We start from the raw sequence: 22343 nt of genomic DNA on the forward strand, positions 1-22343 counted from the left end.
AGAAAAATCCAAATGTTTTTAAGCTCCCCTCAAAACCGGGGTTCCTCATTTGTGGTTACATCCTGTTTAACCTTTATATCTTTGCTGGAGTCCTGTCCCCCAGAACTATCCACAATATTCTGGCAGAGGCATGTTGAGATAATGGGTGATGGTGAATTCCAGTGTTTGGTCATCTTTGGAGTGGGGTGGGTGCTCCTGGGGTATCCTGATTGCTCATGGAACACTCCTCAATGCCTGTGCTACCTCCTGTTCTTGAGGATTCTGACATTCCTGGCTGAATTCCTATCTTTCATCCTCCATAGACTTTGACGCATCCAAATTCTTCTCTCTGTATGCTAACTCGCACCAGATTTCAATTAGCCATCCTTTCAATGGCCACTGTCCTATTCCCACGAGATTTCAATTTTACAATTCTCATTCTGTTTGCAAAATCCTTGATGGCTTTATCTGTACAGGTCTCAAATCTTTGAGCTCCTGTGCACCTACTATTTTAAATGCATTCACCTATTTAAATCATTGAATTTCTCCACTTAACTAGCATGGCCTACGCCCGTCCTCTTAAGATGCTTCTCAAAAATCCCCACTTAGTTCCAGTTTTTAGGTATTTGTCCTAATACCCCATCACATGGCTCAGTGTCACATTATGTGTAGAGCTTTAGAGTGCCTTACTACATTATAGGCACCATATAAATTTTGTTGCTGATACTTTATTCTTTATGCTGCTCTGAGCAGAAAACAGCTGCACAATAACTAAGTCATTGTTCCTTGCGGGATCAGCAGTTTGAGATTTTAACTCTTTGAATATTTTCGCCTGCTGCTTCTGTTGATAAAAGCTTACCCTTGAACAGCAGGCTGCTAAATCTCACATGGTTAATGGTTTGACTCCTGGGAAAAGTGCATGACAGCTGTTCATTCATAAGATTGCCAACACACAGCTGTTTTCCATTTTAAGAGACGTGAAGGCCTCATCTGGAAGTTTCCATGAGCCTGGAGTCTTTCAAGAACCCACACGTATAATTGGCAGAGTTAGCGCATTTGTGAAAGTGTCCCACCATTGCTTTTGGTTTAATAACCTGACCTGCAATGAGGAACAAACAGTTAACTTTTGGTGTTCTAATTTTGTCTGTTTCTTTTCCCCTTTCTTCTGGTGACTCATGGTCCCACTGGGCTCTGGTACCTAATCTGACCAGTCATTCTGCATATAGGTACCCAACACACGCAACACTGTAGAGATTTCTCTGGCAATGCAAAATGAGCAGTAACATGCCATCCACATGATCAAATATTGATGTAACTGCACCACAGTCAAAGAATATGGTGAGGGGAGCGGGAGAGAGGAATGGGTGAAGACCGGGACTGTGAGTAGCGGCAGTGATTAGATTAGGTTCCCTACAGTGTGGAAACAGGCCCTTTGGCCCAACAAATCCACACTAACCCTCAGAGAATCCCACCCAGACCCATTCCGCTGTAACCCACACACCTCTGAACACTATGGGCAATTTAGCATGGTCGATCCACCCAGCCTGCACACCTTTGGACTGTGGGAGGAAACTGGAGCACCTGGAGGAAACCCACGCAGCCACGGGGAGAATGTGCAAACTCCACACAGGCAGTCATCTGAGGCTGGAATTGAACCTGGTCCCCGGCGCTGTGAGGCTGCAGTGCTAACCTCTGAGCCACCGTGCCGCCCAAAGTGATATCAGAAACCTTTCCCCAACTGAATGGGTGATGATACTCTTTTAACAAGCTGATTCAGGCACAATAGCGTAAATGGCCTCTTTCAGCATCAACCCACCACTGTGATTCTGTCATTTTTTTTAATGCCTTTGTATCTCAATGTATGCCTATTAGAAAGCAATTGCAAGCAGGAAGAGCAAATCACTTTTATCTTTGGCTCCTCTAGTGGACATTATTACATCCACCATCGAGAAGTACAAACCAGTGTGGCTTCAGCCTAAACCGTGAGGCCGAAATTTTCACTTTGGGGTCAGGACCTCGACATCTGGAGCACTTCCAAGTTTTGACAAGGATTTCAAAATATCCCTGCAATCACAGGTAGTTTTGTGATTGCAGAGATGTTTTGAACTTCTTGTCAAACATAGGCTTGGGAAACTAGTGTCGTCTCCAAATTGCAACAATAAATGACCCTGCTTTGGAAAAGATGGCCATTAAGGCGGGCGTGTGCACTTTTATTGTCAACAAGGCCTTCTGCCGTTGAGAGAGAAGCGGACCTACTGCCAAGACCAGCAGGAGAGAGATACATCTTCAAGATGGAGGCATTCTCTAAACACACTTAATCTTTCAAAACAAGATGTGACTACAGAGCAGGACTGACATTGTGGAGGAGCTTAAATCAATGCTAGAGTGCTAGCTCTGAGTCTGCCTCCAGGGGCCATGTCCCAGCGTTGGAAAAATTCCAGTCGGTGTCAGGGCATTGGCCTTAATCGGCCTTTTTACTTGTTTCAGTAGTTTACCCACTGCCTGTTGCAGGTAGACGTCTCCTGTCTCAAGCTAAAATCTGTGAAGGTGGTCTGGACACCAGAATGTGCTGGCAAACTGACACCATGCTGTCCAAACCCAACCTTCTGACACCATTTCAAAATACTGCCCCATGACTCACTCTCACACCTGAAAATGAGGACCAAGAGGGGCGACTGTAAATCATTTATTTCACTTAGATGCATGAACATTCAGCCTTTGTGCACACCAGGATTAAACATACAGCTGTGACTGACATTCGCCTTCTGTTTATATCATGATCACACTGTATAAAGATTGACCCTGGCGTCTGGACCACAGCTATTTCTTTCTTTGTGTGAATGTGTCAAAGATCACGTAACATGTTGTTGTAAACCCTTCTGCAGTGTTTGTCTGATAATAAAATGTGAGGCTGGATGAACACAGCAGGCCAAGCAGCATCTCAGGAGCACAAAAGCTGACGTTTCGGGCCTAGACCCTTCATCAGAGAGGGGGATGGGGGGAGGGAACTGGAATAAATAGGGAGAGAGGGGGAGGCGGACCGAAGATGGAGAGTAAAGAAGATAGGTGGAGAGGGTGTAGGTGGATGATGTCGTCGGCCGTGGGCAACCAGTCCAACCTGTCTCTGCCTCCCTAACCGGTTCTTCCTCTCACCCATCCCTTCCTCCCACCCCAAGCCGCACCCCCAGCTACCTACTAACCTCATCCCACCTCCTTGACCTGTCCGTCTTCCCTGGACTGACCTATCCCCTCCCTACCTCCCCACCTACACCCTCTCCACCTATCTTCTTTACTCTCCATCTTCGGTCCGCCTCCCCCTCTCTCCCTATTTATTCCAGTTCCCTCCCCCCATCCCCCTCTCTGATGAAGGGTCTAGGCCCGAAACGTCAGCTTTTGTGCTCCTGAGATGCTGCTTGGCCTGCTGTGTTCATCCAGCCTCACATTTTATTATCTTGGAATCTCCAGCATCTGCAGTTCCCATTATCTCTGCAGTGTTTGTCTGCCAGTTTTGGCAAAACATATGTGCTCATCAGCGCACTTGACCTTTGAGGCTTAATTGTGACCTTTGGAAATGAGGAGTTGATGGAATTGCAAGTTGACCATTACATTTAATTGTGAATGGCAGGGTTTGCCCATTTCAGTTGCAGCTTTGACGTCCAATCATGAAGGAAGCACCTTCAGGCCTCAAGTGTATCCATTAGTATCCAAAAACAATCGTGCAGAGGGAGCAGTTTTGTACATATATTCGCTCAGTTGTTCATTCAGTCACTCTCAAGGACTTCTAAGAGTTGCTCTCAGCGTTAGTTAGTAGTAAATGTTGTTATAACTGTCTGATTCTGCTTTGCCGTCTTCTAAAAATCTTTCATTAACATATACATCAGCTGGAAACTCAGCTGGGGTCTGTGAGGACACACAGCATTTTAAGACAGTAGCTCCCAAACTTTTCAGTAACATGGCACACTTTGAGACGGAGAATTCCACAACACACCCTTTCCTTTTTAGCTGTATTGATTGCTTCTAAATGTCACACTTACTTGCGTTTTCTGTGGTTACAGTCTCAATAGAAACATTGCAATATCGTGCGTACAATAAGCTAAGGAAGTATCAGAAGCAGTGATGTTAATATAGTGGCTCAGTGGTTAACACTGCTGCTTCACAGTGCCTGGGACCTGGGTTCAATCCCAACCTTGAGTGACTAGGTTTGGAGTTTGTGTGCTCTCCCTACATCTATATGGGTTTTGTCCCACAGTCCAAAGATGTACAGGTTAGGTGGATTGGCTTTGCTGAAGTGTTCAGGGAAGTGCAGGCTGAGTGAATTAGCCATGGAAATACAGGGATTAGATGAGATGCTGTTTGGAGGATTGGTGTGGACTCGATGGGCTGGATTCTAATATTTGATTTTTCACAACAGCACATTTTGTTCCACGGACTGTATTGAGCCGGAACATTGTAGAAATTCAATGGGACAGAGCAGAACATGGGGTAAATTGCAATTTACTGGGTTAGGGGGAACCTGGTGTGTGTAGACTCTTTGATCCAAGGACGAATTGATGAAAGGACCATTGGAAATCTTCTTCCTGTCAAATGCTTCTTCTAGTCATTAGCATGGTTTGTCTCATTTCAACAAAAGGCATATAAACATCATTTCTTGGTGTCTAGTTTAAACTATCATGAGATCTCAAATTTGTTCCTTGCCTGCATGTTTGGAATATTTATGCATTTTAGAATTGAGAGATCAGTACCTTGTTTTTGACTGGTTGATTAATTTTCACAAGTGTTCAATTAGTTTTGATTTAAATTGTTTAAGATAAACATGGAATGCCCTTAACAAGAAAAAACAGGAATTACTGGAAAATCTCAGCAGGTCTAGCAGCATGTCTTATTCAGAACTGGATAGGAAACACTAACTCTGCTTTCTCTCCACAGATGGTGCCACATCTCCTGAATTTGTTCCAGAAATTTCTGCGTTTGTTTCTGATTTCCAGCACCCACAGTTCTTTTGGTTGTTTTGTATAGAATTTCCGTACCTTACTACAAAATTTCATAACATACTTGGACAGCTCCCATGCCATATCAGTTGCCATGGCACTTTGGTTGAAACCCACTAACTTAGGGAGTGCTGGCAGGAGGAAAGAAAAGATAAGAAAGCAACAATCCCTTAAGCCTATGGAGGTCATTGAGATGCGGGATAGCTAAACAGAAATGGGTTGTCGATTTTCAATGACTCCCTGCCTTAATCTGGCTACCAGCAGTTTTAAATTGCAGGCTTAATGAAGGAGTTGTAATTGAGAAGATTGATGAATTCTTCTAATTCTGTTTCTGAGTTCAAGCACCACATATACTGGACAAAAATAGGAGATGTTATTACAATTTGATTACAAGACTCAGTAAAGGAGCTAGGAGGAATTAAAAAAAGGCCCTCAAGGAAATATATTCATAAATAACGCTTTCCCAATCTATCAGTCTTTATGTTAAACATACTGAATGACTGAACTTCGATAACCCTCTGTGGTAGAAAATTCTAAAGGTTCATGACCTTTTGAGTAAAAAGATTCGCCTCGCCTTGAACCTAAGTGACATCTTTCAAATTTTTAAATTGTGGCCCCTACTTATAGACTGCCAAATGCCTAATCTGCATCCACGCTGTCTATCTTTTTAAGTGTCTTGTAAATTTCAATATGATCGCCTCTCATTCTTTGAAACTCTAGAGAATGCAGGCCCATTTTGCTCAATCTCTCTTCATAGAGCTGTCCCGCCATCCCAAGAACAAGTCTGGTCAACTTTTGTTGCACTCCCGCTCAGGCAATGATTTCTCTTCTGAGAAAAGGAGACTGACCCTGCTCACAGTATGCAAGGTGCAATCAAACCAAGTTCTGATACAACTGAAACGAATGTCATTATGCCCATGCCCAAATCCTCTTTGAATAAAGGCTAACATTCCATTAGCTTGCTGCATTTACACATTTGCCTTCAGTGACTTATCGACAAGGACATCTAAGTTGCTTTGTACATCTGTATACTTTCCCCTCTCTTACAAATCAAGGAATACTCTGTCTGCTTTGACAAGAGGAACACTCTCACATTTTTCCATTATTGTTTTTTTACCTGCCATTTTCTTGCCCACTCTCAACATTAATCCAAATCGTCCTGATGCAGCTTTCCATTTCCTTATAACACACATACCCATTTAGCTATGCACCATTAGCAAATTTGGAAATGTTAAAGTTGGCCACAGAGTTATACAGCAGGGAAACAGACCTTTCAGTCCAACTAGTCCATACTGACCAAATTTCCCAAACTAAACTCGTCCCACATGCTTGCATTTGGCCCATATCCCTTTAAACCTTTCCTATTCATGCACCTATGCAAATGTCGTTTAAATGTTGTAACTGTACCCGAATCTACCACTTTCTCTGGAAGTTCATTTTGTATATGAGCCACCCTCAGTGTGAAAACGTTGCCTCTCAGGTCCCTTTAAATTTTTCTCCTCTCAACTTAAAGATATACCCCCTAGTTTTGAACTGCCCCACCCTAGCGGAAAGACTTTTCCTACTCACCTTATCCATACCCTTCATGAAGTTATGAAACTCAATCTCCTGTACGCTAGTCTGATCCTATTCAACATCTCCTTATAACTTAACCCTCCATTTCAACATTCTTGTAAATCTTTTCTGAACCATCTCCCATTTAATAATATTTTTCCTAAAGCAGGGCAGCCAGAACTGCACACAGAACGCCAAAAGTGGCCTCACCAATGTCCTATTCAACCTCAAAATGACATCCCAACTCCTATACTTAGTGGTCTGAGCATTGAAAGCAAGCATGTTAAATGCCTTCTTTACCACCCTGTCTACTTGTGATGCTACTTCCAAAGAACTGTGTACTTGAACCTTAGGTCTCACTGTTCGACAAGTCTAACAGGGGCCTATCTTTGTTTGTCTTACCAAAATGCAATACCTCACATTTATCTAATTTAAACTCAACTGACACTCCTCAGTCAATTGGTCCAATTGATCAGGATCCCCTTGTAATCTTAGATAACCTTCTATACCAAAAATCCTGGAGTCATCTGCAAATTCACTAAACATGCCTCCTAAATTCTCATCCAAATCGTTTATATATAAATGACAGGCAAAAGTGGATCCAGTACTGACCCCTGAAGAATATTGCTGGACATAGGCCTCGGAGAAACAACCCCCCACCATCACGCTTTGCCTCCTACCATCAAGTGAATTTTGTGTCCAGTTGGCAAGCTCTCCCTGAATCCTATGTGTTCTAACTTTACTAATCAGCCTACCACATGGAACCCTGTCAAAGACTTTCCAAAAGTTCATGTAGACAAGGACTTCTGCTCTGCTGTCATCAATCTGTTTGGTTACACCCTCAAAAAACTCAATCAAGTTTGTGAGACACAATTTCTCATGCACAAAGCCGTGATGGCTATCCTTATTCATTCCTTGCCTCTCCAAACACAGGTAAAGCCTATCTCTCAGAATCTCCTCCAACAACATACTTCCACATTAGGAACATCCGGGACCCAAGTACTGATCCTTGTGCTACCTCATTCATCACAATCTGTTAAAGGGAGAATCATGCATAATTACATAATTATCATCCAAATGTCTACTTATCACATCCATTATAATGGATTCTAGCATTTTCTTCCTACTGATATAAAGCTAACAGATTTGTGATTCCATATTCTCTCCCTCACTTTCTTTTTAAATAATGTGGTGACATTTGACACCTTCAAGGGTCGGCACGGTGGCTCAGTGGTTAGCACTGCAGCCTCACAGCACCAGGGACCCGGGTTCGATTCCCGCCTCGGGCAACTGTCTGTGTGGAGTTTGCACATTCTCCCCGTGTCTGTGTGGGTTTCCTCCGGGTACTCCGGTTTCCTCCCACAGTCCAAAAGATGTGCAGGCTAGGTGGATTGGCCATGCTAAATTGCCCATAGTGTTCAGGGGTGTGTGGGTTATAGGGGGGGGTGGGCCTGGGTGAGATGCTTCAAGGGGCAGTGTGGACTTGTTGGGCCGAAGGGCCTGTTTCAACACTGTAGGGAATCTAATCTAATCTAAATTTGCAGGAATTTTTCTGAAAACTCTAGCATGTTGGAAGGCAATCACCAATGCATTGACTCTGTCTACAGCTACCTCCTTTAACACCCTGGTATACAGAACGTCAGGCCCCAGGGATTTATCAACTTTCAGCCTAATTAATTTCACCAGTACCTTCTCACTCATGCTAATTGCCTTCAATATCTCAATCTCCCTAGGAAATGGCCATTTGGATCTCTGGTTCTGAGAGATTTCTTGTATCTTCCTCAGTGAAAACAGGCACAAAGTCACAGTTAAACTTCTCTGCCATTTCTCCATTTCCCCGTTATAAATTCTCCTACTCAACTTATAATGGATCTATAATAGATCAGCTTTCCTGGTTCTCTGATGCTGCTTGGCCTGTTGTGTTCATCCAGCTCTACATCTGGTTATCTCAGATTGTCCAGCATCGGCAGTTCCTACTATCTCTACAATGGATCTACCTGTTTTTAGCCAAACATCTTTTATTTTCAGACCTATAGAAGCTATTTTCGTTTTTTAGCTAGATTGCAGCCATGTTCCGTCCTTCCTTTCCTTATTGGTTTCATGGGCATCCTTTGCTGTATTTTAAAACCTCTCAGTCCTCAGATGAGTTTTTTTCATCGATTTTATAGCCCTTTTCCTTTTTTATCCTATATTTTCCTGAATTTCCTTTAGTTAGCTGACATTTTATTGAGGCTTTCCGCTGTGAAGAAATGTATAGTTGCTGCATGTTATTTCAATACTATCCACTACTTATAATCATGCCATTTAATGTATTTTTCCCATTCACCTCTGCCAACTTGCAGTTGGTAAAGGTTTCTGTTGTAAAAGTTAGCACCCTTGCTTCAGACTGAACTACCTGACTTCCTTTTAACAGCTTAAAAATCCATCAAATTGTGATCACTTATCCCCATAGGTTCTTGTACAGTCTGAACAAATGCATCTGTGACATGCAGATTGGTGAGGATGGGATCAGGTATGGATTTTCCCTCGTGATGGTGCCTTTCCTGCCCATAGGAGGTCCAGTATTGAAGCTGTGTCCTTAATGACTTGGCCAACTCAGCCATAATGATGATGCTGAGCTCCTGTTGTTGAGTTCCCTACCCAGAGTTGACTCTGCACCCCTGCCACCCTCAGTTTTTCTTCCAGATAGTGTGCAACATGGAGGAGTAGTGATAGATCAACTGTCGGAGGGGTGGGTGTAATGGAATAATCAGTATATATCCTTGGTCTGGTTTGACCTGATGTCATGACGTGGAGTTCTGCGTTAACATTGCTGTCTGTCAAGGCAACTGCTTTCTGACTGGATAACACTGTCATTTCAATGTTTGCTTGGACTGTCCTATCCAGGAATGGTGGTAGTGTAGTGTGGATGGGATGCAAGTTATGTGATTTACATATGTTTTAACATCATTTTTTTTCAAGCTTGGTTTTGAGTTAGTGGTATGTGGGTTTTGGTTTGTGTATCTATGAAGGGTTTAATGATTAATTTGTAATTATTTCTGCAGCCGGGTGATTTCTGTTAGAATTCAAAATGAAAGACACTTTCTGGGTTGGGGGGTGGTTGCATGGCGGTGTTGTAATGTGGTTTTATTTCCATTTGGATAGCTTCAGTAACAAGCAGCATAACGAATTCGGCTTTCGGATAGAAAATTCTAGGTTTTTATTTGAGGTCAAGAAAATGGCATGGTTTAAAAAAAAGGTTTTTCATTGAGCTTGGGACAGTTTGCAAGAAAATTGGCTGAAGCTGGGTACATAATATAGTTGATGCTGAGAAAGGGAGGTAGTTTAGGACTATTATGAAGAAGATTACCTCGACGTAAGGAGTTTAGTTTAAAAGTTCTAGACGAGAAGTATTTGGTTAAAACCCTGAAGAGATCATTTGAAATTGTGAAAATCTAATCTCAGTTGTGTAAAGACTCCAGGAGGAGCCTGAAATTCTTCAGATGAAGTCACTGTTAAATTAAGCCTTAGATGTAAACTAGAAAGGAATTTTGCCTGGTGTTCGTACTGTAAAGGAGGGACTTTATTCATTAATGGGGATTGTATTTTGTTGTGTGAATCGACATTTTAAAATTTGAGTTATATGTAAAAGGTTTAGTTTATTGCTACTTTATTTTCTTTTACAAGAAAACAGAAGTTTATCATGTCAGACTCAAATCTGCAGCGTTGCATGTTTGTGTTTCAGTGAAAGGCCACGTCCTTTGAAACCTTAAAAATACAGAAAAATGGCCCATCAAGCCATCTTTCAGTCTCGGATTTGAATTGTTTAGTCATAACATTAGCTGAGACTGTAACAGTTGACATGTTCATGGTTACTGAATCATATGTTATGCACAACATCAAGCTGTTACTTGATGAGTCTATGTGACAATTTTGGCGTCAGCATTCAGAAAGTTCTGAGGGTTGAGTTTGCTAACGTCATTTTCATTGTCTACTTCAACATCAGGTGATCTGGTTTCATTCCATTTTTGAGATTTAGTGATTTGATGCAACGAGGCCATTTCAGAGGGTAGTTAAGAGTCAAATGCATTACTGTGGGTCTGGAGTCACGTGTAGGCCAAACCAGGTCAGAGGACAAAATTTCCTTCCCTGAAGGAAGGTACATTGGTGAACCAGATGGCTTTTTTTACAACCATCAACAATGATTTCATAGACATCATTAGATCTTTAATTCGAACTTCTTTAAGAAATTCCGCCATACATCATTGTGTGTTTCATATTGGATCTCCAGAGCATTCCCTGGATCTTTGGATTCCAGTCCAGTGACAGAATGATAGTGATTGCACTATTGTCCCCTTATTTGATTGATATCATCACCTGAGACCTCAATTATATGAGGGTAAACTGAAAATGGAAGAATGGCATCAATATCTGTGGCGATAGGTATAATGCACAACTTTCCAAAATGGGCCCAGGAGATCATGAGCACCAAGGCACAGTGCCTACTGTGAAACTCTGACTGAGTTTTAGATGCTACGCTCTCTGGTAAACTGGCAGGCCCCCACTTCAATGTACTCCCTTTTCACCTTGGCCATTCTCACTTGGAGATTGTGGCAATGGGGACACAATGGGAAAAGGTTTGAGAAGTACTGGCTAATAAATAAAATTGAACAGAAAGTGAATTAAAACTGGTGCTAATGAGGAGCTTGTTTTGTGTCGCCTTTATCTTGAATTGCGTACTGTGTCTAAACTGTCCTTCTTCATTTCCAGACAATGAAGGGGAGATGACTAACAGTCAGGTGCCAAGAATGGTCCTCCTAATGCATCGATGGTATCTGCCATCTACTGAACTCGCAGGAAAGCTTCTGTTGATATATCCTTTTGGTTTTCTTACACAATTGAACAATTATCATTTTGGACAAGCCAATAATTGGTTGACTCTATTTTAGTCACTCATTTAGTTATACAGCCATATCATTGAGATTTATTGAACAGAAGGAGGCCCTTCAGCCCATTATTTTCATGTTGCTTGTCAATCTCTTGCCTACTCTTGTCTGATTTTCCAACATTTGGCCTATATATTTGTATGTTCTTGTACTTCAAGTAATTATCCAAAATAGTTATTAAATGTTGTGATTGTTCCTTTCTTTACCACACTTTTCAGATTGCAAGTTCCACATTCTCATTATCTTCTAGGTGAAAAAATTCTTCTTAAAACCACTGTAAATCTCCTGACCTTTACCTTAAACCTGGTTATTAATTCCTTTACGAAAGGGAATTGTTTCTCCCTACGTTCCATATTGATACTCCTCATAATTTAGTACATCTCAAACAGGTCCCCCATTAGCCTCTCTGCTCGAAGGAAATCAGGCCCAGCTTATCTGGTCTCTCTTGTTATTGCTGAATCACTCCAGCTCAGTCAACATCCTGGTGAATCTCCTTTGCAGCCTCTCTAGTGCAATCGTACCCTTTCTATGGTGTGGCGACCAGGACTGTACACAATGTATCAGCTGTGGCTTAGCTACCATATCCACCTTATCCACCTATTATTAATTGTTAACAGTCCCCATTAACAGCTATTCACACTCCCAGCCAGATCGTTGCCAACTTCTTTACCTATTTGGGCTCTATCCGATTGTTTGCTCACCACCCCACCCGCCTCCGCATTTTCTGCATTTAAACCAACATTTTCCTAGCTACCATCAGTTCCGAGGAAGGGTCATCGGACCGGAAACGTTAATTCTGGTTTTGTTTTCTTCACAGATGCTGCCAAACCTGCTGAACATTTCCAGCATTGTCTCTTTGTCTTTTTTATCCACCTGTGCTGTTGCTTTCAAGGACTTGTGGACGTGTAAACTAAGATTCATTTGACCCTCTGTACTTCCTAGGGTGCTACTATGTGTTGTGTATTCCCATGTCTTGCCAGTCCTCCCACAGTGCATCACTTCACACTCTTCAGGATTAAAATACATTTGCCATTCTTTTGCCCCTCTGACCAGCCTGCTTATATCATCCTATCATCTGTGGATTAGCCACACATCAGCATTACCTGTCCTCTGGCCTAGTGACAACCAGGGTATTAAATTTCCCCTGGGGGCATCATTTCAGTCTGATGGTAGTGGTTCAGGAACATTCGGTCTTTGTGGTTTTATCCAGAGCAGCCCAATAAGGGCCAATGGGCAGATTTGCCATCCAATTAGAGAGGTGGGTGGCTTCTTGAAGCAGAGGAGCCAACCCAATGCCTTCCAACCTGGGAAGTGAGAATGTCACGTCAGCTTGTGGCAGATGATAGAGAAGGTGCTTTAACATAACAACATAAAGAGTTCTTCTACATTTTAAAAGCTTCATGCAGGTAGGCTCCTGTCTGGCACTGGGGGTGAAGTGCCCCAGTGACAGCCTGAACCAGGCAGAGTCAATAAATTTGGAGCTGGGAAAACACAGCCGGTCAGACAGGATCTGAGGAGGAGGGAAGTCAACGTTTCGGGTCGAAACCCTTCATCAGGACTCCTTACTGTACCCACCAACCAGCCAGAAAGGCCTCCCTGGCATTCAGGGTTTTTCAGTTCGCCCTTGCCCAGGGAGACGGTCATGCACCACCAGCCAGGGTCTTAAATGGCCATTAACAAGCAGGGTTAACTGCACGCAGTATATGGGCACTTACTAATGCCACCCATCTCCCGTCCATGAAAATAATCCTCGGCCCCTGCTCGCCTCTTGCCCTGGGACCAAGTATTAAGCACGGGTTCCTGGCACACCCTAAATCAGCAAAAGACAAACCCTATTACTGATCCATAACCCTACCGCTCTGTCATTGCCTTCTAACTTGGGAAGGGAGAATGTCAGCTGTGCCAGATGATAGAGAAGGTGCTTTAACATAGAGGAGCCGCCCCTCCACAGTTCGTAAGATGTTCCTACTCATAGTTACTACTGTATTGGAGGCTGGAAACGTAAATCTAAACCTAAACTCACCAGAGCCTCCTGTGCTAACTGATTAGATTGATCAGTTTTGCTTAACTTTCCTTCACAACTTAATTTATAGAGGAAACAAAATTGCAAAAATTTAATCATACTTTTAAAAAAGCTGCATTTAATCTAAGAAGGGTCCAGTGGTCATGCCTGTACTTTAAGCATTAGTATAGAATTATGCTTTCTGTAAAAGGGAGCTAGGGGGCAATTAAAACTAATGGGTGGATTCTCAATTCTCAATTGTTTGAAAATAGTGTCAGGTTTTCGTGATGTTGATGTTTGCCAGTGTAGAGGCCAATCCTGTCAATGTTAGCACCTTAACTTAGCACCTGAGCAAGATTCAGAACACCTCTCACATGTGTCTTCAGGCCTGGCAAAATCAGCAGGGGTAAAATTGAAAGATTATTTAACTGGATTCAGTTGGAAACTTCCTCTTGATCTTTGAATCAGTAGATTTTCTGAAACAAAGTCAGAAAATGCTGGAGAAACTCAACAGATCTGGCATCAATGGATGGAGAATAAAACTGAGTTAACGTTTTGAGTTTGGTACTTTTCTGTTCAAAGAGTCATACTAGACTCTTTCTCTCTCCATAGATGCAGCCAGACCTGATGAGTTTCTCCAGCATTTTCTGACTTTGTTTCAGTCTGCTCCACAGACACTGCTGGACCTGCTAAATGTTTCCGGCATTTTCCATTCAATGTCAAATTTGCAGCAACAAAGATCTAGTTTTTGAGCTAACTGCGGGAGGTGATGAAAGGAATATCAGTGTTCAAAAGTGGCAGTCTGAATATGGGTAAGTGTTGTTGCCAATAAAGGGTAATTGAAGCTTCCTACCTGAGATACAATGAGAGCCAGCTTGCCTACCCCCGTTGTCTCAGTGGAATGAGAGAACTTCGTGTTTAACTCTCATTTTAAAAACGATTCTTTCTGTAGAAATCAAAATCAATCATGTATTGAATCACGTGTGATAATGAATTCCATCAACTGTATAAGAGATGACAAAGTGTGAAGCTGGATGACCACAGCAGGCCAAGCAGCATCTTAGGAGCACAAAAGCTGATGTTTTGGGCCTAGACCCTTCATCATCTTAGGAGCACAAAAGCTGACGTTTCGGGAATAGACCCTTCATCAGAAGGGTCTAGGTCTGAAACATTAGATTTTGTGCTCCTAAGATGCTGCTTGGCCTGCTGTGTGCACCCAGCTCCACACTTCGTTATCTCGGATTTTCCACCATCTGCGGTTCCCATTATCTCTGACTGTAAAAGAGAATTGGGGAAAGTGGCTTCAGTCAAAGGTTTGACTAGAAAATGACTCAGTCAGTTTAGTGCAGGGTTTAAAGAGGATACGATCTCGAAGAATTCCAGTGTTAGCCATCACTGAACCAGTGCCCAGAGTGTTAAACAGCATGTGCCGGCACAGTGTCAGGCTGTTTTCCTTGACTTCCGAACGTATCGGGAAGCCACCGGTGAAGACTGCAATGAGTTTCGTCTCAAAATCTGCCACTTAATGAGGTAAGAAGCTGAAATGGCCTCATCTTTAGTGGGAGGAAACAAATAAAGACGGACCCTCGTGAGAAGGATTATTGGGCTCAGTGTGGTTGCTGTATGCACACAATAGATTCTCTCAGTAAACTTGAGATTAAGAACCTTGTTTTCAGCCTCCTTTCTTCAGTTTTCAAAAATACTGCAAGGGAAGCGTAGGGATCAAGACGAGGTCTGGCAGGTGGGCCTCATAGAATAGGAGTTCCCTGATCGGGACTGTTAGCCTGGTCCGATCAGGGAGCCCAGGCTGATAGATATAAACAGGAGTGTCAGAGGGTCTGTTCACACTAGGAGCTGGCTGTGAGGAAGCTGAGTCAGTGTCATGTGCTTTACACATGTGAGTAAAGGGTGACTTGGTGACAGGATACCAGCCTTCATGGAGCGATTTCAGGAAGAGCCTCAGCTTGATCACAGCTCACCCTTCCATTATTAATTCATATGCCAAACTGTAAATATTGGCAGAATATTTGGTACTGGGGCACCATCAGAATCATCATATCTTGTTGTCATATGCAGGATGGGGCTGATTTACTTGCTGCTTGAGTCAGTATAAAGGGGAGGTGATGGCCTAGCGGTATTATCACCGGACTATTAATTCAGAGACCCGGGTAATGTTCTGGGGACCTGGGTTCAAATCCTGCATGGCAGACTGTGGAATTTGAATTCAATTAAAGAAATCTGAATTAAGACTCTAATAGCTATTGATCCATTGTCAATTGGGAAAACACATCTGGTTCACTAATGTCCTTTTGGGAAGGAAATGCCACCCTTACCTGTTTTGGCCTACACGTGACTCCAGACCCACAGCAATGTGGTTGACTCTAAGCACACATCTGGGATGGGAACAAATGCTGGCCTAGTCAGTGACACCATCAGGTGATTTAGAATGGAGAAGGCTTGTATTGGCCTCCTAAAACCGAGAGAGGGAAAAGAACATTAAAGAGGAGGAGACAGAGCAGGGAACAATCTTTATCCTTCGAAAGTTGTGTGTCTGGCAGACATGAGCAATGTAGGACTAGATTATTCTAATTCCATTTGTTCCTGATTTACCCGCAGTCCTGACTTGTGTGTTCTAAGATTGATCCCTCGGCAAAGACATTTAAGCAAGTGGTGCATATGTTTGCAAGAATGATCCTTGAGTATTAATTAGGCGAATTAGGTGTGCCTGGTATTAATGAGCACAGGGACTTTATTTCAGGAGAAATCCTGACAGGGGACCAAATTTTTGCCAGATGTAAGTCTAGAGCTCTGATCAACACTCCTCGCAAGACTAGTGTGTGTTTGGACCTGGCTCATTTGTTAATTTTCCTTGAGGAATGTCCCAAACACTCAGAGTAGTCCTCCATTCTCATACCTCTGTCCAGCTACATTGGCCCTTGGGTTGACAAATTCAGCATTTTAGACTCTGTCTTTCCTTCAGATGCCCAGTCCTGTTCCCAAATGGGGTGTTTATGGAGATCTGAGATAACACGGTGTGAAGCTGAAGAAGGGTCTCGACCCGAAATGTCAAACTTCCCTACTCCTCTGATGCTGCCTGGCCTGCTGTGTTCGTCCAGCTCTACACCGTGTTATCTCAGATTCTCCAGCATTGGCAGTTCCTACCATCTCTGTTTACGGATCTGCTTTGATAAGGTTAATCAGAACATGATGGCTGAGTGTCAATTCTGCAAAATAATAAACTATTTTCACAACGGTTGCCAAGCGCATTGCCTTTCTCAACACTGTGGTAAGAAAAGGCACTTTCTCTGCTCCATTACTCCTGAAGTATGCTCACACCACACATTCTGAAATTGTACACCTCTAACCAGTGATTTTCCATCCAGTAAGGTGAATGGACAGAAAACCAAGGGCTGGGCAGTTTTAAAGTTTTGTGTTATTCTTTGACGTGCTTGGAAAATCTCCTCTTAAGTGCCTGCTGTTTTTGATACTGACCTTGGATTCATTAATTACCCAGGATAGATCTGTTTGGCTTCTTCCAATCAGTACTGCCTTTTATCTAGATTTCTTGCTGTTTTGTTCAGTGTCTATTTGGGCTCAAATAGAGAGCGAAGTCTGCATATTAGAAAGGCATTCGGTTCAGTTACACCTGATGGATTGCTGCTTCAGCTAAGTAAAGCCCTGGTCAGACCACACCTGGAACATTAAAAGCTCCTGACGGGCAACTTTTTCACACAGTGAGTGGTTTGTGTGTGGAATGAATTGCCAGAGAAAGTAGTAGATGTATGTACAATGGCAACATTTAAAAGACATCGGAGAGATACAAGGGAAAAAAGTGTGGGGCTGGATGAACACAGCAGACCAAGCAGCAACTTAGGAGCACAAAAGCTGACGTTTCAGGCCTAGACCCTTCATCAGAAAAGGGGGATGGGGAGGAGAGATACATGAATAGGTTCAGAGGGCCAAACACAGACAAGTGAGACTAGATTGTTTTGGGAAACTTGGCTCGCATGGACGAGTCAGACAAAAGGGTCTGTTCCTGTGCTGTATGACTGTATTTCTCGGCACCACGGTTTAGGAAGGGTACATGGGCCCCAGTGAGAAGGCAGCAGAGTGAGGCCTAGAGTCTAAGGGTTGGCTTATGAAGACAGCAAAAAACAAATGAAGGTTGTGTTAACTGGAATTTTAAAGGCTTGAGGATTTGGTCAAAGTTTTTAGCATGTTAAGGCAAAGAAAAATGGCAAATTGGAAGAAACAGTACCAGCTAGTGAGGGTAACTATGTCAAGGGGCCATGGTCTGAAAATTAGATTAGTCCTTCGAGGTACGAAATGAGGAAAATATTTTACCTACAAAGAATTGAACAATTTTTGAGCTCCTTTCCTCAAGTTGTAATTGTTGATTCAATTGTTATTCTTAAACAAAGATTTTAGTGAAAGGTCTTGAGGGATAGGGACCAGGGGGACATGGAGCTGGGTCACAGGTTAGGTATGTATGGCTCATGGGGTTAAACAATGAAGAAGCCTAGTCCATGAAATCATAGTGACCAAGTGTTAACTACAGAGTGTTTTCTTCTGTCTGGTGCCTTGGCTTGCCAAACCAAAGCTTGTAACTCACCCGTCTTTATGCACATGGATGTACAGGTACTGGATTTCTGAATTCCCCGCTGAATTCAACTTGGATCTCGGTTTGGTTCGTCTGACAGAGGAGTTTCGGGAATTGGCCAGCCAGCTGGGATGTGAAGAACACGGTAAACTCATCGATATCTCCAGCATGTAAGAAAGATTCTTGTCTCTTTGCATTTCAACGCCTGGCAGTCAGCACACACTGCTGGCACTCAATGTAGAAATTATCTAATACATTAAGAGTGCCAGATAATTATAAACTCCATTTAAGGAATAATTTGGCTGGTAAATGAACCATCTATTGTACAATACTCTTGAGGTTGTAAAGGGTACTCTATAACTTCAGGTACTTCTTCTTGATAGATATCCAAGTGTCATCATTCCCTCTGTTTCACGCATACTTCTGGCTTCAGTAATGAGAGTGTGTTTATAGGAGGAAGGCAAAGAGTTCATATGAAATATTGGCTACATTGTCTAGAAAATTCCAATAATCAAATTTTATACTGACGTAACTATGCAGTGTTGGTGCAGGTGAGAGATCTTACTGAAAGTTTTAAAATGCTCTTGGTGTGGGAGAAATGTTAAAGATTCAGAAGGCCACAAGCTTAATGTTCTTTGGGGCCAAAGCAAATAATGTTAGGTTGTTGTGCAATGAGTTAGGATTAAGTAACTACATTGTAATAAAGGTGCTCCTGGGTAGTAGTGATCATAATATTATAGAACTTTTCGTTCACGTTAAGTGAGAGAGGAATGGATCCAGGACTGAAATTTTAATCACTTTTTAAGGCAGCCATGGCAGTATGAAAGCAGAGTCAGCTGACGGTAAATTAACCTAAAGAATAGGTCCATAGAGATGCAAAGAGAGACATTTTAAGAGATATTTCAGATTGCATGCATTCCAATGAAAGAGCAAAATCCCAGGTGCGAACCCATCGTCTGCAGTTAACAAAAAAAAGTTAAACTATATGAAACAGATAGAAATTGGATGTAATTGTACAAAGGTGGGAGGCACGTCAAAGATTGGGCACTATATACCCATTGCGTGTAAGAGGAAGCTAGCAGATACGGAAAGTAATTAGAAATCTCTGACTCCGGCATCAGCTGTTCCTATGATCTCTAGGAATAGAATGCAAGGGCATTTAAATACAATAGTTGGGAGGTTATGCTTCAGTTGTATAGCGCATCAGTGAGACCACATCTGAAGTACTGTGTAGAGTATTGGTCTCCTTATTTAAGGAAAGATGAGAATGCATCAAAAGCAGTTCAAGAAGGGTTTCTAGACTAGTATAACAAAGTGTGAAGCTGGATGAACACAGCAGGCCAAGCAGCATCTCAGGAGTACGAAAGCTGATGTTTCGGACCTAGACCTTTCATCAGAGAGGGAGATGGGGAGAGGGTTCTAAACTAAATGGGGAGAAGGGGGGAGGTGGATGGAAGATGGATAGAGGAGAAGATAGGTGGAGAGGAGAGTATAGGTGGGGAGGTGGAGAGGGGATAGGTCAGTCCAGGGAGGACGGACAGGTCAAGGAGGCGGGATGAGGTTAGTAGGTGGGAAATGGAGGTGTGGCTTGAGGTGGGAGGAGGGAATAGGTGAGAGGAAGAACAGGTTAGGGAGGCGGAGACAGGCTGGGCTGGTTTTGGGATGCAGTGGGGGAAGGGGAGATTTTGAAGCTTGTGCAGTCCACATTGATACCATTGGGCTGCAGGGTTCCCAAGCGGAATATGAGTTGCTGTTCCTGCAACCTTCGGGTGGCATCATTGTCGGACTGCAGGAGGCCCAGGATGGACGTGTCATCTAAGGAATGGGAGGGGGAGTTAAAATGGTTCGCGACTGGGAGATGCAGTTGTGTATTGTGAACCGAGCGGAGGTGTTCTGCAAAGCGGTCCCCACCCTCCGCTTGGTTTCCCCAATGTAGAAGAAGCCACACCGGGTACAGCGGATGCAGTATACCACATTGGCGGATGTGCAGGTGAACATCTGCTTGATATGGAAAGTCATCTTGGGGCCTGGGATGGGTGTGAGGGAGGAGGTGTGGGGGCAAGTGTAGCACTTCCTGAGGTTGCAGGGGAAGGTGCTGCGTGTGGTGGGGTTGGAGGGGAGTGTGAAGCAGACAAGGGAGTCACAGAGAGAGTGGTCTTGCCGGAAGGCAGACAAGGGTGGGGATGGAAAAATGTCTTGGGTGGTGGGGTTGGATTGTAGATGGCGGAAGTGTCGGAGGATGATGCGTTGTATCCGGAGGTTGGTGGGGTGGTATGTGAGGACGAGGGGGTTTAAGAGGCAATGGTTTAGTGGTATTATCATAAGACTATTAATCCAGAGACTCCAGTAATGATCTGAGGTGCTGAATTCAAATTCTACCATGGCAGATAATGCAGGTTTGCATTCAGTTAAAACTCTGGAATTAAGAGTCTATGATGATCATGAAACTGATAACAATTGTTTGTGGAGGGGGGGGGGGTGGTGTGGAAAACTCATCTGGTTTGCTGTTAGAGATCTGCCTGGCCTGCTGTGTTCCTCCAGCTCCACACTGTGTTATCTCCGACTCCAGCATTAGCAGCTCTTGCTCTGTCCATCTGGTTTGCTAATGAAATTTCGGGAAGAAAACTACTGTTCCTACCTGGTCTGGACTACACATGACTCCAGCAATGATGCTTAACTGCCCTCTGGGCAATTAGGGATGGGCAATAAATGCTGCAGAGCCAGCGATGCCCGCATCCCATGAATGAGTAAATAAAAAGGGTGTGAGATAACAAGGTATAGAGCTGGATGAATACAGCAGGCCAAGCATCTGAAGAAGGGTCTAGACCTGAAATGTCAGCCTTCCTGCTCCTCTGATGCTGCCTGGCCTGCTGTGTTCATCTAGCTCTACACCTTATTATCTCAGATTCTCCAGCATTGGCAGTTCCTACTCTCTCTGAAATAAAAAGAGTGTGTTGTCTTATGAAGAAAGGGCAGGCTAGACTCAGATCAACTGGGGTTTAGAAGGATTAGAGGTAACTTGATTGAAGCACAAAAATCCTGAGGGGTCATGTCAGGCCGCATGCGTAAACAATGCCTCATTCGATGGGGGAATTGAGAATTAGGGGACCCATCTAAGGCAGCGATGAGGAGAATATATTTCTTCTCAAATGGCTGTGGACCTTTGGAACTCTCTTCCTCAGATGACAGTGGAAGCAGGGATTTTCTGAAAAAATATTTTTAAGATAGTGGTGAATAGATTCTTGATGAGTCCGGGGTTGGCGCGGGAGGGGGCCTGTGAGGAAATCAAATGGCACAGCAGGCTCAAGAGGCCAAGTTGGTTATGTCTGCTCATACTTCTTGAGGATTTGTACGTAGGGATCTCCAAACTGGGAGAAAACTTCTCAGTATTAGCATGTTCTTATTGAAACATTGCAAGTATAATTGCTGAAGATTGCACCTGCAGATTGGTTGAATTTTCAATTTTGGTTCTAAAATGGATGTTAGGCCTCTTTACTGACACATTCAAAGGGCTAGATGTCTGTATAAAATAGCTGCCAAGGACACCTTATTGATGTCTAAAGTAATTGATATTTCAAAGTCTGTTAGGCCCCTGAACATATCATGCTTTCTGTGCATTTTCCACCTGGAAACTTCTTGTGATGAGGCTAGAGTTTTGCCCCTTGTTGGCCTCTGTGGCACTGGTTTAATAGATGGTGGGATTAGCTATCATGTCATTGGAAGATCCATGTTATAAATGTTCCCAGTGTGAATATTAAGGCATTTAGAAAGACCAATGTGTAACTGTCTAAATATTCTGCCCACTCTCGCTGTGACCCCTTCCTCCCAGTGTGACTGTAAAATCTTTCTGACATCAAATGACGAGTAATATTCAAATGTATTGAAGCATCTGTTTATGACCAGATCTTGTGTAAGGACGTGTCATCTCTAATGTAATCTAATATGCAGCAAGTTCCCACAAATAGCAGTGAAATAATTGATCAGATCTGTTGTTTCACATATTGGTTGAAGGATCAGTGTTGGCCAGGATATCAGGAGAAGGCTTCTGTCCTTCAAATCATAGAATCATTCAATCCTTACAGTGTGGAAACAGGCCCTTTGGCCCGACAAATCCACACTAACCCTCAGAGAATCCCACCCAGACCCATCTCCCTTAATCAAGGCATCCCTGAACACTACGGGCAATTTAGCATGGCTAATCCACCTAACCTGCACATCTTCGGACTGTGGGAGGAAACCAGAGCACCCGGAGGATATCCGCGCAGACACGGGGAGAATGTGCAAACTCCACACAG

General features: G+C 43.2%; 1 protein-coding gene across 3 annotated transcripts in view; it reads left to right on the plus strand.

Annotated features, from left to right (window-relative positions):
• rasgrp3 (RAS guanyl releasing protein 3 (calcium and DAG-regulated)) overlaps positions 1–22343 on the plus strand; it is a 111702-nt gene that overhangs the window by 31344 nt on the left and 58015 nt on the right. For 2 of the 3 annotated variants that reach the window (XM_059648692.1, XM_059648691.1), the window contains exons 1-3: positions 824–828; positions 14916–14978; positions 18087–18218. In XM_059648692.1, the coding sequence (XP_059504675.1) occupies positions 827–828; positions 14916–14978; positions 18087–18218 (197 nt within the window). In that variant the 5' untranslated portion in view covers positions 824–826. Of the gene's footprint in view, positions 1–823; positions 829–11270; positions 11374–14915; positions 14979–18086; positions 18219–22343 lie in introns of those variants that run through there. The other variant, XM_048536062.2, reaches the window with a different exon arrangement.

The sequence above is a fragment of the Stegostoma tigrinum genome, chromosome 9 (assembly GCF_030684315.1).
Source record: "Stegostoma tigrinum isolate sSteTig4 chromosome 9, sSteTig4.hap1, whole genome shotgun sequence".
Lineage (NCBI taxonomy): Eukaryota > Metazoa > Chordata > Chondrichthyes > Orectolobiformes > Stegostomatidae > Stegostoma > Stegostoma tigrinum.